The sequence below is a fragment of the Phalaenopsis equestris genome, unplaced genomic scaffold, assembly GCF_001263595.1.
Source record: "Phalaenopsis equestris unplaced genomic scaffold, ASM126359v1 Scaffold234078, whole genome shotgun sequence".
Lineage (NCBI taxonomy): Eukaryota > Viridiplantae > Streptophyta > Magnoliopsida > Asparagales > Orchidaceae > Phalaenopsis > Phalaenopsis equestris.
In genome coordinates this window covers 47,908-69,686 of record NW_018252004.1, presented here as the reverse complement: position 1 = coordinate 69,686, position 21,779 = coordinate 47,908, and the positions used below count along the sequence as shown (strand labels likewise).

General features: G+C 33.0%; 2 protein-coding genes across 3 annotated transcripts; one reads left to right on the top strand and one right to left on the bottom strand.

Annotated features, from left to right (window-relative positions):
• Nucleotides 1–321: 321 nt before the first annotated feature.
• LOC110038832 (uncharacterized protein At3g27210) lies at nucleotides 322–3,211 on the top strand. Of its 2 annotated transcripts, XM_020743747.1 has the most exons (4): nucleotides 322–413; nucleotides 507–697; nucleotides 2,386–2,466; nucleotides 2,583–3,211. In XM_020743747.1, the coding sequence occupies exons 2-4, from the start codon at nucleotides 571–573 to the stop codon at nucleotides 2,972–2,974; spliced, it is 600 nt and encodes a 199-aa protein (XP_020599406.1). In that variant the 5' UTR covers nucleotides 322–413; nucleotides 507–570; the 3' UTR covers nucleotides 2,975–3,211. The 2 variants fall into 2 exon arrangements, with proteins under 2 accessions (XP_020599406.1, XP_020599405.1); XM_020743746.1 differs by having other exon boundaries at nucleotides 322–697.
• A 2,543-nt stretch (nucleotides 3,212–5,754) lies between these two features.
• LOC110038831 (nuclear pore complex protein NUP54-like) lies at nucleotides 5,755–21,086 on the bottom strand. The gene is given in 11 exon segments (XM_020743745.1): nucleotides 5,755–6,064; nucleotides 7,100–7,246; nucleotides 7,328–7,429; nucleotides 7,521–7,607; nucleotides 7,716–7,781; nucleotides 19,596–19,706; nucleotides 19,792–19,830; nucleotides 19,833–19,874; nucleotides 20,294–20,347; nucleotides 20,424–20,512; nucleotides 20,548–21,086. Coding segments are annotated over 11 exon segments (1,287 nt in total). The 5' UTR covers nucleotides 20,960–21,086; the 3' UTR covers nucleotides 5,755–5,926.
• Between the last annotated feature and the right edge of the window lie 693 nt (nucleotides 21,087–21,779).

Here is a 21,779-nt window from a genome sequence, read left to right as displayed (position 1 = left end):
TATATATATATATATATATACATGGAGGGGAAAAATAGATGAATTTGTTTATTTTGTTTTAATTTATGACCAAATAATTTTCATTAATTGGGAGACTGCATGCATTTAAACCAGTTAATAATGCCAATTTAAATATCTCGTCCTCACGCCCATCCGCAAAAGCGGAAACCAAATCGTCTAACTGTTCTAATAAATTCCTCCCCTTCTTCCCATTCCCCTCTCTCTCTCTCTCTCTCTCTCTCTCTCTCTCTCTCTCTCTCTCTCTCTCTCTCTCTCTCTCTCTCTCTCTCTCTCTCTCTCTCTCTCTCTCTCTCTCTCTCTCTCTCTCTCTCTCTCTCTCTCTCTCTCTCTCTCTCTGTCTCCGGGCATGGCGGACAGTGACTAGTTCATCTTCTATCACTGCTGCACGAAGTGTATGATCGGTTCCAACTTATTTCCGAATTACTCGCTTCAGTTTTGCATCTCACTTCCGTTCCGTTTCTTTTGACAAAGAGTTCATCGACCAGTGCTTCTTAGGTCAAAGAATGGCTACGATCTTCACCTAGACATCGCGTTCTCGACTATTTCGATATGGGCTTCGCCGTCGGAGTTTCTTCCAGGCTGAGAAGGTTCTTATTTTCGCGGCAGGTCAAGGAGAAGAGTCCGGATGACTCCAAGGTCGTTAACCCTGGACCTGGTTTTGGCCCAACGGATTTCGGTACGATTCGTTTCTAGTGATTTATTGCTGCATAAGTGGGTTATTTTGAAGGTACTTGAGGTCTATTTGGTAACTGATTACTGTTTTGCGATATTCAGGTAAGGGAAGGAATTGGGGGTTTATGATGCTATTTTCGGATTCTTTAAATTAGTTTTTATGATGATTCGTTGTTATTTGTCTGAGCGTATTACAGATTCCTTTTCCTGTTGTTTTTGTTTTACTATCAGCTTGTTCTAGCCATCGATTAATCAGGTTGCATGAATTACTATCAACTGGTAATAGCGACTAGAACACTTTTTCTTTTTTTTTTTTTTTAATAAAGGGATTGAGAAAACATTGGAGTGGTTGAACTGCTCTCTTTTTAATTTTTGTTCACCATGGCAATGAATTCTATGATCGCTGTAATTGTATTACAAAAGAAAGAATTATTGACATCTGCTACTGAAAGTATTAAAATCAGAGTGGCTCCCATGAATTCGATGGCCACAACTGGCATGCGATGATTATTTACTATTATAATATTGTTTTCTGAACTTCACTCTATTTGACAATTACAACAATACTTTTTTTTTGTTAATTACTATCTTTTTTCTTAATTATGTGTTTCTGGTGAGATTGCCAAATGTTTGTTTGTTTTGGTGAGAATCATTGAATTTATTGGTACTTTAATATTATGGATGCATTATGGCATTATTAGGAGAAATTTTCTTACTAATGAAGCTTGTCTGGTAAGGTCTTCTTATGGTTAGATAAGCCAGATTCCTGTAATTGATTCCACCTATCATGTATTTTAGATGAATAAAAAATCCTTTCATTTTCTTAGAATTATATAATCTGCTGGTTTTCTTATAAACTGATAATCAATAGGAATATTTACATGCATGCCACTCAATTCTTATGTATTTACATGTCTAACCTCTAAACTTAAATTTTTGAATATATCATATATGCCTCCAGGCTCTGTACCTATGCATGAGATGTGTATTCAACTTTTTAAAATTTAAAATAGTGGTATTTTCTTATGTGATATGAATGATTTTGGTGTTATAAGTGTAAAAGTCAAAGTTTAGGTGTTAGATAAGTAAATACTTGAGAATTGTGTGGTATGTATGCAAATTCCCCTAATTAATAATGACCATTTGTACCTCCTGGTTGTCTTTTTCTGCTGCTTTCTGTTATATTAGCTAGATGCTGGCTTCTGATTATAACTTATTAACAAATCCAGGGTTATGGGTTTTTATCATGGATACAATATTTAGGTTTTCTAATTCCCAGAAATGAGATTGGGCTATGCAGAACTGGAAGATAACTGCATGTTGTGAGGATGATTCTAATTCTTAAAACAACTAAGAATGTGCTGGCCAATCATTAATTTCAATATGCATTTAAAAAAATATACTTTTTGGCTTATTGGAGTAATTTATGAATAGTGAGATTCCATAACACTTTTGTAGCATTAGAACTACTTAGTTTTTTGCAAACTGGTTGATATTTTCCCTAGTAGATTTGCTTCCTCTTTACTGCCTATTGCTAGCTGGTGAATATGTTCGAGTATTTATTTTTCTGTCGTTTGAACTTCATTAAAGAGTTGCTGAATTATAAATATTTTAACTTTTCTATTGGTGAATGTTGAATTTATTGATTCATTTCTTCATGTTGCCTTTACCCGGCGATTTCTCGCCATATAGGAAGTAGACAGGATATGTTCTTCGACTCACGGGGGTGGTTGGATTCTGATTGTGAAGATGATTACTATAGTGTTAAAGGAGGTAGATTTTTTATCATTTTGATTCAAAATCTTTCTTTCTTCTGCTTATGAACTCATTATATTATATTTATGATCTCTTTTGTTTTATTTTGTAAAATAAACTTTTATTTTATGTAGAATTCACTCCTTCTCGAGGTAGTACCCCAAACCGCTATTTTGGATCTTTGGAAACACCTCAGAGGAATGGCAAAACATTCGATGATAACCCGTTTCCTGATAATAGATCTGATGCTTCACCCACCGAGAAAAAGAAACTCTCGGAGCTTCTCCAAGTCTCATTGAGTGAGCCGGTAGGCAATGAGAGCAAGTTTGAAGATGTCGGAAAACCAGATGAACGAATAAATGGCAAAACGAATATTGGAGATGCTGAAACGAATCAACTTTTAATTCCGTTCAATGAGACCGCGAAACCTAAGAAAGAGAAGTCGAGTTTAACTGCTTCATGTTGCATTCCAGGCTTGGTTCCAGGCATCGCCTCGAGGAAGCAAAAGACGAGCCCTTCACATTGAGAAGTACGTAACAACTTTGATTCCGGAGTAGGTTTTGAATCCTTATATTTTTCTTTTAAGTTTTAAGGTTGAAATTGATTAATGATCTCCCCATTTGATCGAATATTGAAATCGATATCAGAGTTTTGTGGAGATATTTGTATAGAGGGGGCTTTTTATCTTAACCCGAGCATATGTTTGTGGAGACCAAGTTTGTGATAATTACTTTTTGCTTGATTAAGATTGTTTATATGTCAATATTTTGTTACAATACTATTGTTGCAGCAGAGTTTGGAGTTTTGTATGATTGAATATGGTTTATTGTTTTTTCTATAAGGCTTAGATTTTGGATAGGGAGGAATCACAATCGTTTACATATGTTGAAATTAGCACACATTTTCCTTGCCAATTTATGAGAGGAAGATTTACATGCATGTTACTTAATTCTTACTTATTTACAAATCTAAACTTTTACCTTCTTTTTGCATTCATACCAACCAAATATTTCATATCGCATAAAAAATACTATTATTTTAACTTTTAAATGGGAAATAGACATTTTTATACATGGGTAAACTAGCACATATTTATATATTAAAGTTTTAGGGTTTAGATATGAAAATACATAAAAAAATGAGTGTAATGAGTGTAAAATCTTCATTTACGAAGCCTGGTATTTGAGAAAAATTAGCGTACGTCCGTACGTATGTAGGTAGGTTACAGGGAGGGTAGTGAGGGTTATATCAGCGTTATACCCCTGTAATCTCCTTATAACTTATCTGTAACCTTACCTGTAACTTACAAATATATGAAAACAGAAGCGCGAAACTTACTAGTTACAGGTAGGTTACAGGAAGAATATAGGGGGTATACCGCAGATATAACTCTCAATACCCTCCCTGTAACCTACCTGCAGCGTTGCGTAATTTTTCTCCTAGTACTTGGATATAGGGCTTGAAATATTTGTGTTAGCGTAAAATCTATGGCACTTGGATGGATTGTTGATGACAAAAAATCAGCCATTAAAAGGTTGAATTGTTTATTTATATAATAAATAAATAATTAAAAGGCTTTATTCAGTTGATACTTTCTTGAAATATGCCGATTTTGCATTTTCATCCTTGTTGTTTCGATCAAATACATGAAATAGCACATAAATCTGCTGCCCCTTCGTACTATTGTCCAGCTTCTAGTTCACGCATTTTAAATACCATCATTAGAACACCAATCTCTTTCTTGCATAAAAGAGGTTTCTACTCTCTATCAGTCTTCAAGTGGCGCATAATTTTAGAATGCTTCCTAATGGCGGTGAAATTATTTTGTTTTGCTGTTTATTTTATTTTTTAGGGGGGGAATTTACGTACATACCACACAATTCTTGTATATTTACATATCTAACATCCTATGTTTTCATATTTGTTACCAGCCACCGAAATTATGACTATTTCTAACATTGTAAAAGTATAATACAACTTTTGATGGGTATGTTTTTAACGTCAAAATGTTATAAATGTAAATATTAAATTTTAGACATTAGATATGTAAGAAGGGCATGAGAAGCATGTAGCATGTATGCAAGGAAATAATTTGCTTTGGTTTTTATTTTGGTAGAGATTATATTGTGGTCCACAATGTTGTGGTGGATGATCATAATTTTGGTAGTGACGCCTTTTCTGTTTCTTCGGCTGTTAGATCTGGTCACCGGTTTTTCATCCCAATCAATTTTTTTAGCTGCACTAATTAAGGCCTTTTGGAGAACATTTTACGACCCGCCAATCATCAGGTGTCATGTCATCATACATGTAAGTAGGGCTGTCAAAACGGCTCGTTGTTCGCGAACAGCTCGTGTTCGGCTCATTAATTTCGTTTGATAAATTAATGAGCCGAACACGAACTAAGATGTGTTCGTTCGTGTTCGGCTCATTTTGGCTCGAAATACAACTCATCAAGTTTATATATATATATTAAGTAATATTTAAAAAAAAATCTAATTGAATACAAGGCTACAAAGATTATAATCAATTAAGATGGATTGAGAAAATAGAATAAAAATTATTAAATTAGATTCAAATGATATTTTAATATAAATAATAATTTTTAAATCTTGCTCGAACCCTTATTGTCTTATGACTACATGATTAAGATTATTAAAATGATTCTTTATTTATGAACAACTCGTGTTCGGCTCGTTTGCTTAACAAGCCGAACACGAACACACTTTTTGAGCTCGAAATATGTCTTGCTCGTGTTCGGCTCGTTTACACCCCTACATGTAAGTGCCAGACCTAACACCTTATAATTTACCATCCCGACAGTGCGGACATAATATTTTTTCTTTCTTTTGAGAGCATATTTGTATGCAAATTTCAGGCTATAAAATTTAACATGCGTACTTCTAGTTGTTTCATTACCTTCTCAAAATTAATGTCACACGAAGCTGTCACAAGATTAATGTCATTTTGCATACATATTAGCAATATTTTGCTTAATTTTATTCATATTACGTATTCACACTTTAGCCTATGACATAGAAATGATTTTTACATAGAATACCCTTTAAATATCGAATCAACTATCATATTTACTGAAATAATTTCATCATAGAAACAGTTTAATCTGACCAATAAAGTCGATGCAGCAAAACTTGATACATACCAGCCAATTCCCACATTTACAAACCTAGTACCAAAACTTTATTTTTTTTACATTTAAACCACTCAAATCATTCATATCACATAAAAAATACCACCATTTAACTTCAAAAAAAATAAAAAAAAAAAAAAAAATCAAGCTCCATCTAATGCAAAAATAAAATAAAAACAGGTGTTAAATGCATGAATCCATGAGTTCAGTAAATACTGCATTCCTTTACCCCTTTTTTCTTTTCTCCTCAAATCCAGCTGCCATATTTTTAAGGCAAATCCAGCTACCAAAACTCAAAGATTCTCAAAACAAAAAAAAGGGAGAATCAAATCAAAAGCTATTCAAAACTCGCCTCCCACCATCTTCTAACTTATCACTGCTCTCTGACATAATGATTTCCATGTCCCTCGTATCCTTCTTCAACACGTTTCCCAACCTCGCAATTGCCTCTGTCTGTTGCTGTAACACCTACGCAGTCAACGAGCAAAGTAATAAGGCATGGATTATAAGAATAATGATATGAAAGATTTACAAATGTATCACTCAATTCATACCTATTCACATACTTAAAAACAACTAGACCTCTATTTTTACATACATGCTATATTTCAATTTTTTGAAGTTTGAATGAGCGTATTTTTTGATGTTATATGAAAGGTTGGGGTGGTCTTTCAGTGTTACATAAATGTATCAAAACTGGGTGGTATGCATGTAAATGCCCCTAAATAATATGCCACGGATGAAGATGACTCAAAACTTTAATATCACATCAAAAATATTATTATCATTAAATTTTAAATTGAAAAAGAATTTTTTTATGCATAGATTTTTTATACCAAGGTGATATTAATATAATATCAAACTTTGGGTGTTAAATATGTAAATATATAAGAATTGTATGTTATGCATGTAAAATTCCCGTCAATGGAATCACAAATTCATGCCCAGGCTCTGAAATGCATTCCCGTCAATGGAATCACAAATTCATGCCCAGGCTCTGAAATGCACAACACGTTACGGGAAAATATATTACATCAGGACTCCGAGTGGATTGGGAGTCCACCCAACTATTTATCTTAATTAAATACATGAAAATTAAAAAATTATGATGCAAATCTACACCATATAATGATGAGGCAATCTTTAATATTTTAAAATATATAAATAATAAAATGTCCAATCTAATTTGTGTTCTATATTTTTCAACAAATTTTGTGTGCTGCTATGTTCATGTCTATTTGAGTATCAGTGATCATTCATCATAGGTGGGTTTCAATGCAATGGAGTAAAGTTTCAGAATAGTCCTCTGGCTATTTACATGTGGTCATGTTTATAAAATGTTAAATTAGTCACCAAACTCTTTTAATGAAGGCTAAAGTAGTCGTCACTTTGAGACTATTTCAACCAATTTTATAAGTATCTGGGGACTAAGTTGACATCTGAAAAAGTGTCAGGGAAGCATTTTGACAGTTTTCTCCAATATAATGGGTGTGCTTTTCTTACCTCTTGTAAGTCTGCAAGGCTTTGTTCATCAATTTTGACAGAACCGAGATGATAGCTAGTTCCGATGCCACCGCCATTGGCTTGCACTCGAGTTATAGATAGCAGATTATGAACCTTCCTGGACAGCTCTCCTCCTGGTCCCTTAATCTAAAGGCAACATTAAATACATGGTTAGGTTTTGAATGAGAAGAGAAGAACCCCAAAAGGAAGTAATGAAGGAACAGAGACCTGTCTTAGTATGGAATCAAACTTATCAGCCAGCTCTAGTTCATCTTTCATCAAAGGCATTCGTAGGCCTCTGCCCTCCAATGCTTCCACTATTCTCACAACCTTTGATCCAAAGGTAGAGCATCTGTTAATATTTTAATACAAAAACATGAAGGAAAATTGTGGCTAAGCGACGATGGAATTTAAATCCCACCCTCAATAGACGCCTTTGAAGGCATTGCTCTTTCTGCTGCAACCTCTGGACCCAAGGAAATACATCTGCTTGGATATGCCTTTGAAGCTGTTTTATAGACAAAGGGATAAGAGACAAAAGAAGAGTTCAGCCAGAAAAATAATAATAATAATTGTAAAAATAATTAAATAAAAAATAAAAAACCGACAGGAAAACCTCTTTGACATTAGATTGTGTCTTCTGCAACCTTTCTGCATCCGAAACAATAGTTTCATCCTGAATCTGTGACAATAGAAATGGTATGATGATGATAGAACATTTCGGATTACAAAAAGTTTGAAATAGAACCAATATAAAAAATCATAAAACGAAATCTTTCTGCTATATAGTAAAGGTTTGAACCTGAGCAGAAATGACATGAAAAGCTTCGTTGTAGATATGTTTAGACAATCACATCAATACGCTATAAAGTAAAGGATGACTGCAAGTGCCAGAATTCTGCCATTCATTTTTGTCATACTCATTATTTTTTCATTCTATGTACTTCAGGATGGATTTGGTAAATCTTTGGTATTGGTGCAAAATATTTAGATTACTACCAATTTTATGAATGACTGGAGGTTTCTTATATCAATAGACCCTTAAACTGATATTATTCAGCTCATGAGATTAGATGAGCAATGAGAATAATTTTCCCAACCCTCATGCATTGGTTGACTACTATCTCTGCGCAACACCCAATTTTAATCCTCTTTTTTAATACCCTGATAACGCAATGTTAAAAGGAAAAGATACGGGGAGAGCAAATAAAGACTTCAAAGAGATAATAATGAGAGCGAGAGAAAATAATATATAAACAAGGACAGTAAGCAAGAACCTCAGTTAAGAGCAAATCGGAGAAACAACCCTCGACATCTAACTGAGAATCGGAGACGAAATCGGTGAGAAGATGGAGACATAGAGGGAGCATTGAAGTCGCAGGCAAAATTAGGAGTGGCGACAAGCGTGAACTTGAGTAGAGAGAAAAATGAGGAGGAGAAGATAGAGACTAAGCGATCAGCATTGCGGGATGAACCAAATCAAGTAAGGGAGGGCAACGGCGAGCTTATGTTCGACTTTCGACATTGAAAAACTAAGGCAAGTGGGAGGAGATGTCGTCAAAAAAGCTAGGACAAGATGAGGACGACGAACACTAGCGAGCGAAGCAAAAGGTGGTGACGTCGTGAGAGCTTTGGGGAAGATAGGGAAGGCCTTTCCGTGCAAGTTTTCATGCTGGTTCAAGGCGTTCAACAACACTAAGACTTGAATATAGAGGTTAGAATTATTTTATTATTTTTTATAAAATTTAAAAGAAATGAGAAATTGTTATAATATAAATATTTTTAGAGATTTTAAAGTATGTTGAGTTGATAATTCATAACTAATATTACCCTTTGTAAATTCAGAATGATCCATATTTTAATAATAATAAAAATAACAAATTGAAATGGCTTATTAAAAGTTAAAGAAATAATTAGTAAATATTAATAATGAATTAGGAATAAAAAATTATAATGAAAGCTATATTAAATAAGATTTAGAATAAATAAGAAAGTAGAATTATATATTTAATACTGTTACTAGAAGAATATAACATAAATAATATTAGAATGTATATCTTAGATTGTGTTTTATTCATAGGAATCATTACAATGACCTGAGATCAATATCACGTGAAATTGTGGAATAACACTGTAAATCTATTTAATGAGTACTCTTGTTTTTTATCTTAGTAGTACTTACATTTTTTCTCAAACAATTGCATTGATGGTTATTGATACCTGTAAAATAATGACTATCATACATTAGTTAATGAGATATATATATATATATATATATGTATGTATGTATATATATGTATGTATGTATGTATGTATGTTTAAAAAACTAACCGAAGGGCGGACCCCTTCCAGTCCATATGCTAATAAACCTATGTATGTATGTATGTTTAAAAAACTAACCGAAGGGCGGACCCCTTCCAGTCCATATGCTAATAAACCCTAAACCCTATGTATGTTTAAAAAACTAACCGAAGGGCAGACCCCCTTCCAGTTCATGTGCTAATTCGAATCTACCCTTAAGGGCTAGGATTCGAACCCCCGACCCGAGAGTCTTACGCCGAAGCCGTTACCAATGGGTCATGGCTTGCGCGCACACGTGAGCGCCTGCCACACACACACACACACACACACACACACACACACACATTGAATGAGATGAGCATATGAATAATATGGGTTATATAAACTACTTGTGTGTGTTTGTTGATTATGATAAAGTTCAACCCTTTATAGTACTAGCAAAGAACACTAAAGTAGTCGTTCGAGTAATTAAAAAGAAATATTAATATTAATGTATCTTAATTGACACAATTTTATATGATGTTAATTTAACGGTTGTATAGATTTAAAATGATATAGATATATTATTGATATAGTAAAAACACATTGGTGTTTTGAATTATCGTGAACAAACATATAAAAAAAAAAAAATCAACTATCTAATATTTTTATATTGATTTATGACTAACATGCATATTATTTCTTTTCATTACGTAGTTGTAGTTTAGATCTGCACTCACTGACTTGTGTAACTCACTATTATTTTAAATTAACTTCCCAAGTTTAAGCTTTTGTGTAAAGGAGTAATAGAAATAAAAATGTTTATAAAAGAAAGACGAACTGAACTAAGATAAATATAATTATATTTACATTCTTTAGTAACCCATTCAATTTATTTGGGTTATAAATTGTTATAGAAAATGAAAATAAAACTTTTTTTAATATCAACATCCGACTCGCTCTTCTCGTCTTAAAAAAATTTGAAGACCCGAGTCGTCCCATCTTCAAAAAGTTTGATTATAATTTTTTTTCTTATTTAATCTAAATCTTATTTAATATAGTTTCCATTATAATTTTTATTCCTAGTTTATTATTAATATTTACAAATTAACTTTTTAACTTTATTCCTAATACATTATTTAACTTTCTTTGTAATGACCCAGTCAAAGACTTAAAAATTTCTTAAGACGGAAGCATATATTTGGACAGTAACAATCAAACTTTCTTTTATTTTCATATTTTTATCAATAACAATTTATAGCTCTAATGAATTAAAAGAGCTAATAAAGAAAATAAATTAAAATATACTAAAATTTATCTTAAGTCAGGTTGTTTGTCTTCTATAAATATGTTTTATCTATATTGTTCATCTCTACACAAAAAGCTTAAACCTGAAAAAAGTGAATTTAAAATAACAGTTAGCTACACAAATTAGTACACCTATTTCTAAACTACAGTAACGTAATAAAAAGGAAATAACATGCATATTAATCAAAAGTATTATAAATTAATAAAAAAATATTATATAATTTATATGTTTTTAATTATGATTGTTCACCATAATTCAAATCACCGAATGTGTTTCACTAAATCAACAACATAATTATATCACTTTATATTTATACAAACTTCTTAGAAAAATCATTTAAAATTATATCAATTAAGATACATTAATATCAATATCATTTTCTAATTATGTGTATGGTTATCTTAATGTCATCAATTATTACTATAAAATGTGAACTCCATCATAGTCAGCATGCACATATAAGCAATCTATTTAACGGGTATTATTGATATGCTCATCTAATTCAATTGAATATATATGTATATATCATTAACTAATGTGTCATAATAAATATTGCTATAACCCCATAACATTCAAAACAATGTGAGCAATAAGGAAAAGAGCATATAAATTAAAATAAAATTATGTAAATTAATTTATAGGTATTAATAACTATCAATACAATTACTTGAGAAGAAATAAAAGTACTATTATAGATTAAAAAATCAATATACTCACCGAATAAATTTGCAATTGTTATTTCACAATTTCACCTGTGACGTTGACTTCGAACCATTGTAATGATCTTATGAAGAAAACATAATCTAAAATATAAATTCTAATATTATTTATTAAAAAATAAATAAATATATATATGTGTGTGTGTGCGAGTGCAACCGGTAGCCTGTTGGATGACAGTTTCAGCGTAAGTCCCTTTTGTCCCAGGTTCGAATCCATTTGGGTCGAAATAGCAATGTATGGGATGGACAAACACATGTTGCCGTCCATCTTTTAATATATATATATATATATATACACATTAAAAACCCAAATATATATATTCAATTAACATATTGTTCAAGTAGAATTATTAATCTTATAATTTATTTTCTTATTAATCTAAATCCTATTTAATATAGTTTTCATTAAAATTTTTATTCTTAACTCGTCTTTAATATTTATTATATATTTCTTTAAATGTTAAAAAGTTATTTCAAATTATTATTTTTATTAGTAGTATTAAAATATGTATCATTCTAAAATTATGAAGAGTAATATCAGTTATGAATTATCAACTCAACATAACTAAAATTTATAATAATATTTATAACCAGCTCTCATTCTTTTAATTTGTTAATGAAAAAATATAATAAACTAATTCTAAGATCACAGTTCAAGCCTTCATGCTGCCGAAAACGTTGAACCCGCATAAAAATTCACACAAAAAAGACTTCCCTATCTTCATCAAAGCCTTTACGCCAGCACCTCCAACTTCGCTCGCTAGCATCATCGTCCTCGTTAAGCCCTAGCTTGCTCGTCATCTCCTCCCACTCGCCACAGTTTGTCGAGGCTAAAAGTCGAACATAAGGTCATCTTCGCCCTCCCTTACTTGATTTGGCCCATCTTGCAATGTTAATCCCTCGGTCTCCATCTACCTTGCCTCCATGTTCTCTTTGCTCCACCTTCGTCTTCAATCAGCTCCACCTCCGTCTTCTCTCTGCTCAAGTTCACGCTCTTTGCCACTCCCGACTTTGTCGGTGGCTTCGATGCTCCCTCTACAATCTCCATCTTATCACTCATTTAATCTATGATTCTCAGTTTGATGCCAAGGATTGTTTCTTTGATTTGCTCGTAATTGAGGTTCTTGCCTTTTTGTCGTGATCTCCTATGACCTCCTCATAGTCTTTATTGGCTCTCCGTGTTTCTTTCTCTCCCTTGCCTCCTCTTAATGGTTGATTTGACTCCTTTGAAGTGTAATTGTGGCGTTACTAGGGTATTAAAACAGGATTAAAAGCAGGTGTTACAAACTCTCTTTACCTTATCTCAGTTAGGAACTGATTCTTTCCTATATATTTTTACCATTCCATAATAATTCTCTCTTTCCAACTTATCTCTTTCGACCCATGGGCCACCAATAATGAATGTTGTAAGCCAAATTGCATAACCTCTAGCAAAGTAATTCATCAAAGTATTAACGTTCAAGATATGTTTTTCTTTACCATTTTTATGTTTAGTTCGAGCTCCAGGTAGAGCTTTAAAAAATATTCAATCATGGGCCATTGCTTCCTGCCATGGAAGCACTTGACATCTTTCATTTCATCTTCCTTGATAGTTACCTGATCCTTCGACTATGGCTTTCTTTCCTTGTGTGGTGAAACTTTCGCTCTTCAATAACTACCTCCATCACACTAACACATAATGGAATGCATCTGAAAGAGCTTTAGCTCCAAGTGAATGCTTTCATGTAGAGCTAGCAAGATATTTCGTGAAGGTGGTGTCTACCAAAGGAGGTTCCTTAAAAACTCTAGTATAATCTTAAACAATGAGATCAAACTTTTTTCATAAAACAGTTTTCATCTAATCCATTCTTTCTCATTCATGACCAATAAGGTAACAGTGTATGAATCCTTCTCAAGCCGTGCAATATCAAGAGTTTTTTAAGCGTGAAATCCAAAATACAAGAGCTTGGGAAGTAAGCTTTAAACTAGCAAAGAGAAAATTGTTGTACATTAAAGTAGTCAATGAATGTTGAAAAAGGTATCAAGGCGCTCAAACCAATTGTCAGTATGACTGGCATCTATCATGCCATTATTCTACTTTTCCTCGACATGGAATGAGAAGAGTTCCACTTCCATTCAACATCGCGGCTCAATCAGTGCAACTTCCTCTTCTTCATCAGCCACCCTGTGGGATGTAGTCTTCATTTTCACATTGCTCCGCTTTTACGGCTACAATATCCTTTTGTTGTGGTTTCCCCTTTGTGGATTGGTCCAACATCACAAAATTGGCATGGTTGGCGCATCTAATTCTGGCGATTCCAATGTTGTATTTATTGTTGGAGGTCCGTTAAAATAATTTCTTTAAAATCCCTTATATCATGTTAATAATTGCAAGGTTCCATTTAGTTACATAGAAAACAAAATTTTGACTCAACCATAGTGACACTGTGACAGTCCAACAAATTCTTGAATTTTGCAACAATGTCATTCATATGATGAACAAATAAATATTTGATTCTGGCTATGATACAATTCCAGTGGAAAAGAAATTTAAAGAAAATCAATTACACATTTCAAAAAAATAAAGGACACTTCATACATGACAAAAAACTAAGCAAAAGAAGAAATATGAAGTAAATCAACATTATCTTTCAAAAAAGGAAGAAAGGATCTGAATACAACTATCCAAAAAAAACAATAAAGTAGCACAAAGTAAAGGAAAGGATTAAAATACAGCTACTACAATGCATATTCCATAGCAAAGCCAAATCAAATTAGCTGACTGGTAGAAACAAGAAAACTAAGCTCCAAGCTACACACAAAAGAGGCAAGCAATTAAACACATGTAACAGTGCAATAAATCGAGAGTAAAGAAAGCAGCCATCAAAGCCCGTCTAAAGCACATTAAAAACCCAAAAACCCTCAATAAATGCTCCCAGACTTTTAATTACTTCTAAACAATTTGTAAAAATAAAGAAAGGACCAAATTGGCTTAAATTTAGTGCGTAGATGTAGTTAACTAAATTCTTGAAAAAATTATGAAACGAAAATAAACAAAAGAAAACAAGGGAGTAGTTTGATCATATGAAGAAATTCAAAAGGTTATGGACGTTTAGATATAATGATTGCAAGCAAGTAGAAAGCAAATAATCAAATGAGTGCTCATCTAAAAAATCGCTCCTTCAAACAAGTCAAATGCTACATTACCGAAATTAAAATAATTTATGATAGACATCAAATATGGACAATGCTCATTTTGGTGTAATGCAGTGTTGGAAACAATATATGCAAAGTTAACTCATCGTTGCAGCTTAAAGAAAAAACATATCTAAAAATCAATACCACAATTTTTGGTATTGAAATAACTCCTTTTCTTATCGGTATTAGGCTAAAATAATAGTTGATAGAATAATAAGATTCACTTCACTGATACTTTTAGCACCTGTATAGCCATCAAAGATTATTAAGTGACCAACTCCTAAAAAACTGTAAATCAACTAGTATAAGGATAGTTTTGAAGTTAGCATTCTATCTATAGGCCTCTAGTTTATATAACTAATAATGGCATATTATCTTGACTCCCTCTATGAACTACAACCAATACACCCACAATTAAATGACTCTTAAGATCTTTTGAAATTTTTGTGTCAATCTTGACTTCATTGAGAGCAAACGAAAAATGATGCAAGATGGAGTTAGTATCTCACCCAACACACTTTGCTATGATTCCCCATTATGCAATAATTAACATGATTCCCAAGAAGGTTATCAAAAACCTTAATAAAGTAGAAGAAAAATCAACTTCACCATTATACCTATCCCCATTATTTAGGGTCAAATTTATTAATCAGCGTTGTTCATTCATTCCAGGTTCCTAGAGTGATAGCCAAAACATGCATGCATTTCATAAATGCTAGGAGTGCCAAGTTCTAACAGCTATCCCCATTATTTAGGGTCAAATTTATTAATCAGCGTTGTTCATTCATTCCAGGTTCCCAGATAAAATTTAGTGATAGTAAAAACATGCATTTCATGGATGATCACCATCTAGGTGTGCCAAGTTCTAACAACTAGAATTGAATCAAGGTAGTTTAGGATGTACCTTTGCCTTTTTGGTTATAGTCTTTAGAATACCTTCCAAATATGTAGGCCTTGATGGAAATGGAAATGGAAATATAAACCCTCGTGATAATCAACCCAAAAATTTTAGGCCATTTGTAGGTTTCAATCATAGGATAATTACTCAAAACCTCGAAGATATTGGCGAAAGATAAAAAGAGTTTAAGAAGCAATGAAAGTAATTAATGATAATGATTGCTAGCAAGTAGAAAGCTAATAATCAAATGAGTGCTCATCTCAAAAATCGCTCCTTCCAACAAGGCAATTTCCTATATTACCAAAATTAAAATAATTCAGATAGACATTAAATATGGACGATGCTCGTTTTGGTGTCATGCAATGTTGGAAACAATATATGTAAAGTTAACTCATCATTGCAATTCAAAGAAAAAGCATATCTAGAAATCAATACCACAATTTTTTTTATTGAATTAACTGCTCTTCTTATCGGTATTAGACTAAAATAATAGTTGAGCAAATAATAAGATTCACTTCATTGGTACTTTTAGCACCTGTATAGCCATCAAAGATTATTAAGTGACAAACTCCTAAAAAATTGTAAATCAACTGGTATAAGGACAGTTTTGAAGTTAGTATTCTATCTATAGGCCTCTAGTCTATATAATTAATAATGACATATTATATTGTCTCCCTCTCTAAACTACAACCAATACACCCACCACAATTAAATGACTCTTAAAATCTTTTGACATTTTGGTGTCAATCATGATTTCATTGAGAGCAAATAAAAAATGATGCAAGATGGATTTAGTATCTCACCAAACACACTTTGCTACGAATCCCCATTATGCCATAGTTAACATGATTTCCAAGAAGGTTGTCAAAAAACCTTAATAGTGCAAAAGAAAAATCAACTTCACCATCCATTATTTAGGGTATCAGCATTGTTCATTCATTCCAGGTTCCTAGGTAAAATTAAGTGATGGCCAAAACATGCATTTCATGAATGATCACCATCTAGGAGTGCCAAGTTCAAACACCTAGAATTGAATCAAGATAGTTTAGGAAGTACCTTTACCTTTTCGGGTATAGTCTTTAGGATAATTTCCAAATATGTAGGCCTTGATGGAATTGGAAATATAAACCTTCATGATAATCAAACCAAAACTTTTAGGTCACTTGTAGGTTTCAATCATAGGATAATTACTTAAGATATTGAAGATATTGGCGAAAGATAAAAAAAGTTTAAGAAGCAATGAAAGTAATTAATGATAATTAAAAGTTTCACTCGTTCAAGATGATTTCCTATATTCATTTTCTTCTGCTATTGCTAGCTTTCCCTTGCGTTTCACTTCTTCATTTATATTTGCTAACCTTCCTCCCTTTACCCTAAGGTAAAGAGAGAGCTAAGGAGACAGAATATCAAAAGTGAGAAGAGAGAGATAGTGGGTTAGCCAAAATAAGAGAGATTTTGTGAATGAAAATATGAAGTTTTATTGTTGTTTGTCCATGGAAATTAATGAACAATAATGGATATATTATAGACTCCAAGAAACAACAAAAACATTCCTACTAAAAATGCTTAAATACGTGAAAAGTGGCAACATCCTAAAAATAAGCTAACCTTGCCTTATATCCCACAAGGCTTCTATGTTATGGTCGTTTGATCACCCTCCATTTCATAATAAAAATATCCATAAAATGCTAGAAAAATTTGTTTGTTTTCAAACCCTTGTAGTCATCCATCCATCTAGACATTAAGACATCCATAATATAGCAAACAAATCATTAACAGTCGGTCATTCCCATCCATCCATCCATTTAATAATTTTTATCCTCACTTATATTTGCCACCTTCCTCCATGAAAATTGAGACTTTCATTTTCCTTCAACTCATCGAAAATAAAGGCCCATTTTTATTCATTAAAAAAAAATCAATAGCTTTACTTGAACTCAATTCAATCCAACTAGAATCTAACTAAAGTCTTAATCAAATCAAATCATATGATCCAAACCAAATTTAAATTAACCAAATCAGCCCCCTCCCTGCATGAAAATTGTCACTGAGTACATAATTAGATTGGATCAATCTTGCAGTGTGTATAAAAATAATCAAAAATATAAGATAAGAGCTGGATTGTTATTATTGTAGATGATAGTATTACTCCTCACATATATTTCATCTCGATCGAATGCATTTTACATTCAACATATCAATCACAAAAATAAAATTTCCTTCCGTATTTACATTCAGGACAAGTTTCCCAAGGAATTTATTTCATCGACTAGAACACATAGTCAAATGCCTTTAGTTTTTTACTCCACTTGCATTTCAATACATATAGTGTTCTTTGCAAATCAAGGATATTGGATTTACTTACAATTATATGCCTTATGCCATTGTTTATAATTTCATATTTGTTTAGAACCTATAGTTTAATCATGCCTATGTTATTGCCTTATTTATTGTTTGTTAATTGCAAAAGTAATATAATCACTTTCCATTTGGTCATTCATGTCATTATATTAATGTTAATAAGGATAGAATGCCAAAAAAAATCTATGGCTATTACTATAAATAGTATCGCTTTCCCGATTTCTCCAAGTTGTGAAGCTCTTCTTTTTCCATCTCTCTATGCCTCTTGCCCCCATCCTCTTTAGCCATTCAATCTTTTAATCTTGTACATCTCCTTCTCTTCTCAACAAATCATGGCCAACAATTTTATACTATATAAATCTTCCACTCCATTGGAAACTTCTCTTCTCAACAAATCATGGCTAACAATCCAATTTGATCTTAATTTCAGCTGACATAAATGACTAACAATGAATCAAAAAGCTCAGGTTTATGCTAAAGCAAATAATTTGATACTGCATAAGATTTCTTGTACCGCTAGTAGTAAATCTGACTTAAGAATATCTGAATTTCAAATACTCCATTAATTACAGTGAAATTCTAGCATAATAGTACCTACCCCTTTATACCAATGTTATGAGTTCTGATTTTGTAAGTTGTTCAAGAACATTGATTGTTACTAAAATAAAAAGTTTCAAAATTGCTGCAACATAATAATTAAATAAACACTTTCTTCTTGATTTATTGCACCATTAGTATATTAAAGGCTATAAATGAGCCAATGCACTTGATGAACAACTCGAGCTCAGCCCGACTAGACCAAGTTCATTCAAATAAGTAAATAAATAATTTGAATTTTTTTAAACACGGAAGTTAAATAAATCAAACTTAAACATGATCAAACTCATTTATTTATGTTCACAAATAAACTCATTTGATGTTCAACAAACAAATTGTTAAATGCTCTATAGCAAGCTTCATAATAGTTCAATTAATACATGATATAAAATTTTTATGACCTAATTTGTTAATATTTAATAATATTATATGATTGTAAGAAAGCAAACTTGATATTTATATATGTTCTTATTCAATTGATGTAACTGGTTAGATATTGATTCAAATTTTATTTGATTACTTTTGAATTCAAATTTGTAAAATTATACGTTAATAATTTTATATGAAATGTCAAATGCTCAGTCACATTTTAAACTTGCTTATTAACTCGTTGATGTACTCATTTAATTAATATAAATAAGCTAATCTAATGGTCAAGTGTGATTATTAAAAAAATTAAACAAGCAAAAAGCATGTGAAAGCTCGGCTTGAGCTCGTGTCGAACATGAACAACTTATAATATGATCAAGCTAAGTTCAATCCATGATATTTTTGCCTCGACTTAGCTCGATTACAACCATAAGTACATTATAGAAGCATTTTATTGCCACTGTAAAGACAATATAATGGTAAACTTGGGAAAAGCATTTAAAAAACAAGACAAACAAGTAAATGTGTATTTATCATTGATATCATAAAATGAGATAAAATAGTCCTATCAGAGTATACAATACATATCACGTGAAAAAGCATGCCACAGTCTCACAGATGATACATAAGTTAAACATAAATTAACAAAACACGTCTTACAATGGATGAAATGATGATTCAACATGTCAATGATGAAAATTGACAAAAAATTAAGTTACAATTAAAACTACAACTAGTACAACATAAAATAACTCATCAAAGTACAAATACAAACAATTACAATACCTTGATTCGATTTGAAAGGCCCTTGAATCCTTGAACAAGCTCGGGCCACAATCTCTCCCGATCCACGCTCCCCATTCCCTCCAGCTTCCCCATTGCCTCCGCCCATTTTATCTAAAACACATAATTTAGTATACTTTCAAGAAAAGGCAATTCAAGTAACCAAAAATAAGCTCACCAAAAACTAGATGTAACTCACATCAGAAACACCAACAGGAAACACCAACAGGTTTCACCCGGTTTCACCCTAGCTGTCGGATCAGTCACACTAAAAAGCAAATGCTAAATCAAAAGAAATAACAGTCAGAAATTTCATAACCAAAATGGCACAGCATACTTAGGGGATGTTTGGCTGAAATATTTAGCAAACATTTAACAAGATTAAGGCAGAATCTTGAAAAAAAAAATTGTTGCAACAAAAATTAAGTCTTGCTTTCCATATTTTAAGCAAAATCATAGTAAATCGTGGGACAAGTGGGGCTTAAGAGATTTACAATTTTTTTCATTTTACTTCTTTCTTCTTTATTTAAATTCTAAATTTTAAGAATATTTGTCCGATAATTTACTAAAATTTAATCAAATTTTAAACATATCATGTCAAACAGTGTTTCAGGATTTAAACCAACAAAGATTTATTGAATCTGGATTAACAAGATTTACCAAACAGACCCTAAAGCTCAAAATTAAAGTAAGAATGCTACCCTGAAAGAATATTTAGGATTGGCCGGTTCTTCCTTGTAGGCATCTACGATCGCCTAGTAAAATAGACATCACAATCATTGCATAAAACTTTCAATGGTTAACCTAGAGTGGTTTAAGAATGCAGCAGACCAGGACGTCACGGTCAGCGAGGCACAGAGTGAGTGGAGCGACAGGCGCCATCTGCGTGGTGATCTGCGCATTGTGCTGCAAGCCAAAAGAAGGGAACTGCTGCTGCGGTTGCTGAGGAAAGAAGGAGAAGGATGTCTGCTGCTGCTGCTGTAGAGTTGAAGTTGTTGGGGTTGTTGGAAAAAGGGAGTGGAACCGAACGCCGGCGTTGACGGGGTCCCGAATGCCGGTGTCGATGGGGTCCCGAATGCTGGTGCCGATGGGGTCCCGAACGCCGGTGTCGATGGGGTCCCGAACGCCGGTGTCGAAAACGTCGTGTTGAACGCCGGAGTGGAAAAAGGCGTGCTGAATGCCGGCGTGGAAAATGGAGTGCCGAACGCCGGAGTAGAGGATGGCGTCGCGAATGATGGAGTGGAGGGGGTGCCGAAGGCAGGAGTGGAAGAGGGGGTTCCAAAGGTGAGTGCCGTGGAGGGAGTGCCGAAGGCCGGGGTCGGCGATGGAGAGCCAAACGCCGGCGACGAGGAAGGTGTACCAAACATACCTTTTCTTTCACGGTATCGTTGATTAGGGTTTTGTCCACGCCATGGCAAAACCGCGGAAGAAGTGGAAGTGGAAAGAAATAGGTTTTACTTGATTCAATCCGGTCCTCGGGACTAAGAAATATTAGCTTGCATGGTTCAATTTATTCTGGCTTCATTTAAAGTTATATTTATTTATTTTTATAATTTAGTAATTGAATTTGACTCCTTTATTTCTCAAAAAATTTTTAGTCTTTTTTATTTTTTTTGTTTTTGTGGGATTCAAATTTATCTTGTTGACCATGTCCAAAGCATAAAACATAAGAATGAGGAGAGGAAAAAGAGAGAGGAGAGAATGAGTGACACGGTAATTGCCCGAGCAGCGCAAAGTGGAGGTGTTCCCCAGGCTCACTGACTCATTTTATATATTGAAAGATGTTGTTTAAAAAATCGAAAAGTGGTGTCTAAATGGTTGGAGAGCTCAAGTGGCTTCATTGTTTTTGCATGAAAAAGATCCTCATATTTATAGATCATATGGGATCTAGAAAATTACATGATCGCCCCTAGAAGTTACAAATAATAATGCTCCTGGGAGTTACGAGTCATTATGCTCCTCAGAGTTATGAGTCATTATGCTCATGGGAGTTATTGGTTTTCATTGGCACATTTTCATTGTTGGATCCATTAGGCGAGTTATTCAGTCGATCGATTTGAGCTGTCGGTCGAATGAAACGACCGACCAATCTTTACCACCATCAACATTTTTCAGACATACATAAATGCCCCTAAGCCTCTTACTTCTTGAAAGTGAAGCTGCGATAAGAATGAGGCTTTAAATGTC

Coding starts and splice junctions, on each gene's coding strand:
- LOC110038832 (XM_020743747.1), top strand. CDS start 571: ATGGGCTTCGCCGTCGGAGTTTCTTCCAGGCTGAGAAGGTTCTTATTT. Junction 698..2,385: donor TTTTGGCCCAACGGATTTCG/GTACGATTCGTT, acceptor CTCGCCATATAG/GAAGTAGACAGGATATGTTC. Junction 2,467..2,582: donor TTACTATAGTGTTAAAGGAG/GTAGATTTTTTA, acceptor TATTTTATGTAG/AATTCACTCCTTCTCGAGGT.